The sequence below is a fragment of the Zea mays genome, chromosome 1 (assembly GCF_902167145.1).
Source record: "Zea mays cultivar B73 chromosome 1, Zm-B73-REFERENCE-NAM-5.0, whole genome shotgun sequence".
In the NCBI taxonomy this organism is placed as follows: Eukaryota; Viridiplantae; Streptophyta; class Magnoliopsida; order Poales; family Poaceae; genus Zea; species Zea mays.
This window is the reverse complement of record NC_050096.1, coordinates 89,980,675-89,987,727: the sequence shown is the minus strand read 5'-3', so window position 1 is coordinate 89,987,727 and position 7,053 is coordinate 89,980,675. Positions and strand designations below refer to the sequence as shown.

Genomic DNA, 7,053 nt, shown 5'->3' with positions numbered 1-7,053 from the left:
GCCACGTGACACAGGGTCACAATCGCTGCCAGTAACAATTGCAGGTCACTCAATCCAGCAACCAAACACAAAGGAATATATATGTGATCTGGACAGAACATGCAAGAGAATAATAGAGATCAGTAATATTAGCAAGTGGGTTCACGGGTATGCTCACGTCCAAAATCCAACGACATTTTTTAATAAGCGGAATGTAATCGATCCAGACGGGCCAGCTCGAGCACCACATGGCGTGGCTCCACCTCGCGTCCGCCACCACCGCTATAAATACCACTGGCCATGCACACACGCACTCCCAGCGCTAGCATAGCAGCAGCTCGAACTAGCTTTAGCTACTACGTGTGCAAGTGCAAGCAGCTCACTCGTTCGACCATGGCTGCGAGAGCGGCGCTCCTCCAGCTGGCTGTCAGCCTGGTTATCCTTGCCGCCGTGGCGAGCGCGAGCGCGACCGACTGCCCACCGCCACCGCTGCCGCCGGCCCCAAAGCCGCCGACGCCCGGCGGCCACCACGGCCACGGGTCGTGCCCCAGGAACGCGCTGAAGCTGGGCGTGTGCGCCAACGTGCTGGGCCTGGTGAAGGCCAAGGTAGGCTCGCCGCCGTACGAGCCGTGCTGCTCGCTGCTGGACGGGCTCGTCGACCTGGAGGCCGCCGTCTGCCTCTGCACCGCCGTCAAGGCCAACATCCTCGGCATCAACCTTAACCTCCCCATCGACCTCAGCCTCATCCTCAACAACTGCGGCAAGAACTGCCCCAACGACTTCCACTGCGCGTAGATCATCAGTCAGTCAGTTATTGATCGTCGTCCATCGCCGGCCGGCCGTGGTTCATCGTCATCATTCCGTTTTGCTTAATTGTTGATCGATCGTCTTCTTCCTGTCAGTCCCAGCAGCTTATTTATTTTAAATTTGTCTCTTTATACATATATATGAGTGGTGTGGTTACACTTCTACATAGCCCAGGCAGCGGCTACGACGCGTGCGTGTATATGTCTGGCCTGGGGTGATCAGTTAATTACTGATCGGTGTTGCGCAGTAGTGCAGTACGTATATTCTTCATTTGTAGTCATGACGATCTGTTTGCATGGTTCGTTCAATAAATGAAGTTGACAAGTTGTACTTTCTTTCTCATAAAACCGAGTATGGAATTCGTTTGACCAAATAAACCTACAAAAACTTGTAACACGTGAGATAGCGACATACTCAGCTCCGTTTCTTTTTATTTGTCGCTGGATAGTGCAATTTTACACTATCCAGCGACAAATAAAAAGAAACAGAGGGAGTATTATATATCGCCGTGTATTTTCATGAGAGACATCAATATAATCATGCCACGATATTATTCTAGAGATTATAATGTGAGAAATCAATGAGACAGTGATGAATAGTACTTCTGTATATGAAAGAAAAAAAGACCCTAGCTATATATATGTGCATCAGTACGGTCCATTTTAACTCTGACTTATGAATGATTTTTCGATAAATGAAACTTTATTGGATTTTCAAGTCAATCCATTGAATGATACAAAGTCTTGAAAAAAAAACACTTCTGACCTCTTGCATATAACGAGATGCATACAACCTAAAAGAATCACATGTAGACCTCAAGCGATAATGATTGACAATCGATCCTAAGGCTAGATGGCCAACCATGCGTCTTGGTAAAAAAATTCCTTGGTCACTTGCGTCAAGTGTTGTGATGCCGCAACAACCATGTCTTGTGAAGTTGGTTGCTGCAAAATAGCCCATGAATGAAGCCAATGAAAAATCCTGAAGATAACCTATAAAGGAGGTAAGTTCTATTTTTATAAAAAAACCAAATTATTTCTGCAAAGTTATAACGACCAACATGTAGTAGCTCAGTAGCTGCCCTAAATAGAACTAGTTGTTTTTTCTCTTGCAATGCCCCACAACCAAGACTCGAACATGTGACACACATTATGAGGCCTAGAAAAACCAAAAGCAACTTGAATGATGGACCACACAGCGCGAGCAAAATGACATTCATGAAATAAATGTTTAATTGTTTCATCTTTGTGACAAAAACAACAAAGTTTACTTCCCTGCTAATTTCGTTTTGCCAAGTTATCTTTTGTCAAAACTACTCCCCTACATAAATACCACAAAAATATGTTCATTTTGGTGGAGTTTTTAGCTTCCACAAACTTCTGTTTAAGTTAGGGACAACACTATGAATCAAGGCAAAATAATGAGATTTCACATAGAACTACCCACTTGGGTGGAGGTTCTATCTAAACTCATCCTGAATTTGGCTCAAGACAACGATAGCAATACATGGAAGAAATTGGTTCCATGTTGTTAGTTTGTTTCCAACAAGATCCTCGTGCCATGATAAATTGATTGGTAAGGTACTAAAAACTTCTGTCACTGTTATTTGCTTATAACGAGCAATATTGTACAGACAAGGGTACTGCCTTCTTAAAGTCTACCCCTAGTCATATGTCTTCCCAAAACCGAATTCATGCCCCATTTAAACTGTAAAGTGCCAATTGAAGGAAATCATTTTAAACCTTCATTAGACTTACCCAAAAGTGTGAATCTCCATTTTTTCATAGGACTTGAGAAAGAGTTTTGGAGTTCATATATTTGTTTCATAAAATTTGATGCCAGGTACCATCTATTGTAAAAAGATTGAAGAGCCATTTGCTTAGCAATGCTGTATTTTTAATGTTTATGTCTTAGATCCCTAAACCCCCTGGTAATTGGGTTGACACAAGATATTCCATTTGGCTAGATGATACTTCTGTTTTTGACCATCACCTTGTCAAAAGAACCATGAACGAAACTAGTCTAGTTTCTTGATAACCCTTTTAGAAATCGTGAAGAAAGACATCATGTACATAGGTAGGCTACTCAAGGCTGAGTTGATCATAGTAAGATGCGCACTTAGAGAAATGTGTTTACCTTTCCAACTAGCAAGTCTTTTTCAAAGCATTCCTCAACCCATTTGTAATGAATGATAGGTGTCCTTTGTAAATCTTTTCTAGTAAAGCCATGTTTGGTACACTCGTATCTGCTCTAATTCACCCTAAACCCTAAATCCATGTGTAGAAGCTCTAGTGGCTTTGATGTTGATATGAAAGATTTAGTAGGATGTGTATTTGAAACTTGTAGGTTTGACATACACTATAAAGCTTATCCTTTTCAAACACAACATCCTTCAACCCTCTAACCATATTTTTCTTCAATAATTTCTTGATTGTCCCCATTCCAACACTAGCAAGTCTTCTATTCCATAATCACCGAAGTGAAGTTTTGGTGAATAGACATGCCTTAAAGTTGCACCTTCCAAAGTGAAGTTCACTATAGATCGCTGTACTAAATCTTTGAATATGACTTGATTATCATCCTTCTTAGATACAACAACCTCTTTCTCTATGAATAGACATTTGAAGCCATGATCACATAATTGACCAACACATAACAAATTGAAACTTAGTGATGTAACCAAGAGAAATTGGATGTTGAGTAATCATTTGATGTTGCCCCTTTTCCCAAACCTTTGACTTTGCTTTTTCAATTATCCCGAAAGGTTATCTTTTATTTATTATCATCCACTTCTTCATTGAGTGAGGTGAACATCCTAGGGTCATTGGTCATATGTTGGGTACATCAATAATGAATTATCTAATGACATCCACTAGTATTGTAGTTAACCTACATGCAAGAAGATTAATCTTGATGTTCAAGCACCAAAACTTGATGGGGACCTACAACGTTCTCGATCAAAGACTTAGCTACCTAGATCTTGTTAGGCTAATTCTTGTTGGGTGGACCTAAAAATATGACCTTGACCTTGCCACTAGCATCTTTTCTGATCAAATAATGTGCATTATTGCAGTCAAACAATCTTAAGTGCTTAGGCAATGGGGTTGGTGGTATAACATTTCAATTGTGGGTAAAATGTTCCTCTTTTCAACACTCAAAGCATTTCTTGGGATTATGGATTTTTTGGCTTGTTTTGTGATTATCCTTTCTTCTCTCTAAAAGCTTGATAGCCAATACCACTCTTATCCAATTTCATGACCGTGTTCATGAGCAATTCACTTTGAATATACTAACTCTTGGTAAAATTTTTCAAGGCAATAGCTAAATAATTATTTTATTGCTAAAGCTTCTTATTTCTCCCCTAAGTTTTTTATTGTAAAAGTATATTTCTTTATCAATGACCTTCTTCTCTATGACCATGTTGTCTTTGGTTGCTACCACTTATAATTCTTTTATGAGATTCTCATTTTATTTCTTTGCTTTCTCAATCTCATGAAGAAGCTTGTTATCTTCCACTTGATTGCTTTTGCTTTTTTACTTTATTGCTCAATTCTTTCCATCAAATCATCACATGAGGTTTCTACATCAATCTTAGTAGTTTGGTTAGTACCAACATGTGTTTCACTAGACAAGAGATCATAAGCACTGGCAAGATTATCATGATCAATTTTAACATGAGTACAATCTTCTTTCAAAGATCTAAGTCGAGTGTCGAGTTTTTATTTATCCCCTTAATTTTATCATGTTTTATTTGATTTCCCTTAGGGACGATTTTAGTTCTTTAATATTGGATGATATAATTTTATTTTCATCTTTTAGCTCATCACTAGTTTTTTTGGCTATGTCATACTTAGCAAGCAAAGACTTGTTCTCATGTTTGAATTTTTCATTCTTTGCTCTATCTTTCTAATGACTTTAGTGTGTTCTTTAAGCAAGTCAACTAGTTCATCATATAAAGGTGTGATTAGTTCCTCATCGATACCAATTTCACTACTATTAATATTTTTTCCTTCTATTCACCCTTGGCTATAAGGAGTAGGTGTATATATGATGATGGGGGTGGAGAAGAGAATACCATAGTAATTATGGCGACCTTCACATCTTCATCATCACTATCACATGGCAATGAGCTGCTTGTGAGTCGATGTAAGTGAGTTAATCACCGACATTGTATGCTTTTCATATTTCTTCTTATGGAATTGCCTTATCTTGCCATATCATCTCTTAAAGGCCTTGATGTTCTTGTTTTCATCTTGATTCGCATCATCCTTCTTTCCATTGAACTTATTCTTATTGGGATTGTAGCAATGATGATCAAAATGGCCAAGCTCACCACAACTATAGCAATCCATCTAAGAGATGGGTCTTCTTTTACTACTTGTAAAGAATTTATTTTCTTGAATTAAATTTAAATCCTTCTTTATTTAGGTTCTTTAGCATTTCGATAGTCTTCTTCACCATAAGTTCATCCTCTCTTGATCTTTCAATATATTCTTGCACATTAGCGATCAATTTGATACAACGTGATGATAATATGACCATACTTCTCGATTAGGAGTACACTCAAGAATTTTCTCACAACATCTGATTATGTGAGTTGTGTGATCCCCAATCCATTAATTTTCTATATATGAATATTTAACTATAAGTACATATCATTTGCATTTTTGTGAGGGAGAATTTAAAAAGAATTTAATTTCTTCACAGCTAAATGATAATGCTACTCACACTCACTCTTGGTCCTCTCATGAAGTGCATATATATCGGACCAAAGAGCATGAGCATACTTATGGTAAAATACTATGTTGAAAACATCCTTGCATAGGCCTTTAAATAGAGTGTTTTCGGCCTTAGCATTCCATTTCTCAAAGTGAATTTCTTCACCGATTAAATTGGTGGGGTCCTTAGGTTTGGAAGCCCTTGAATAGTGGCTCTAAGAACCCATATGTTTATAGCCTCAAGATAAGCTTTCATACAAATTTTCTATTATGGACAATCATTACCCACAAAGACATGAGGAGGTCCATCCTCGCTAGACAAGTTTACTCAACACAGTTAAGCATAGCTAATGAGAAGGAGGCTCCAATACAATCAAAATGATCAAGATGCCCAAGAGGTGGGGTATATTGGGCTTCTCTAAAACTTCTTGCACAATTTAAATCGTGAACACAAACATAACTTCACTCGAGTACCTAATGTTATGGAAAAATAGTTTTCACCCTAATTTTCAATCCTATTGTAGCACGATAATTCTAAGAATGTAAATGATTGAATTGGATTGCTCAAAAGTTAATGTGTATATTAAAGTAAGAATTAGAAGACTCCTTGATATTTTGTTTAGGTCTCAAAGAGTTAGAACTCCCCACTCATTCTCATTGGAACACCCATGCAAGACTATCGCTCACCCTTGGTCTGTGCAAGGGCATAGTGCTCTCTATAAGCTAGTTCTTTGTTGCTCTAATATGGTAAACTGTTCACAACCATAGACAAGTCTAAGTCAGGTCACCCATAGCTTTCTAGGTGGTCACCACACTCTCAATTGCCACCTACTCATCTAGATGATGCCAATCCCCAAGAGTAACAAGCACTAGACTCTCACTTGACCAAACTAAGTCTAATGAGGGTGGTGGTTGCACACAAGTCACTCTCTATGCACTAATGAGGTTGCTAACCACATGATTATAAACTCTCAAATCTCCTCACTATGCAAAGGGTATTCCTTACTCTAAAGTGGATGATTTAGCTATTATAAGGGTAAATACATCTCAATGGGCTAAGATGTGAGGGGTATAAATGGCCTCAATGAGTGGAACTATCCATTACATCCCACTCAACATAGTTAGGGACATGTCTGCTGCTTACCAACTTCACCTAACACATTGGTGCCTTCCTAACGTCTAGTTTCTAAAACTAGTCATTATCATATGTGGCATCAGATGTGCACATAGGGGCCACACCGAACACATCCGTTGAGTATACTCTTGAGATAAACTGTTGTAGACCTTTATGAGTACTTTATCTAGTGCCATGTTTGGTGGATCACCTAACCAAGTCTGGTGGGTACTCGACCTCTCAAAAATAGTTTACAGTTCTTTGAGTATCTTGTCCGGTGCTCTATTCGATGATACACCAGACATGTATGGTAAGTACAAATTGTCTAAGGCTAGTTCTATAAGTTCTTTGAGTGCCCTGTCTAGTGCACACCTCATCCGATGCGCACCGAACACGTTAGTGAAACTCTCTCACACTATAGGGCACACTCATGTT

General features: G+C 38.9%; 1 protein-coding gene across 1 annotated transcript; it reads left to right on the top strand.

Annotated features, from left to right (window-relative positions):
• Positions 1 to 312: 312 nt before the first annotated feature.
• On the top strand, positions 313 to 1,128 carry LOC100285357 (uncharacterized). Its single transcript, NM_001158249.2, has one exon. The coding sequence runs from the start codon at positions 373 to 375 to the stop codon at positions 772 to 774; it is 402 nt and encodes a 133-aa protein (NP_001151721.2). The 5' UTR covers positions 313 to 372; the 3' UTR covers positions 775 to 1,128.
• Positions 1,129 to 7,053: the final 5,925 nt, after the last annotated feature.

What these genes read in the sequence shown, in the direction of transcription:
- LOC100285357 (NM_001158249.2), top strand. Translation starts at nt 373, where the DNA reads ATGGCTGCGAGAGCGGCGCTCCTCCAGCTGGCTGTCAGCCTGGTTATC.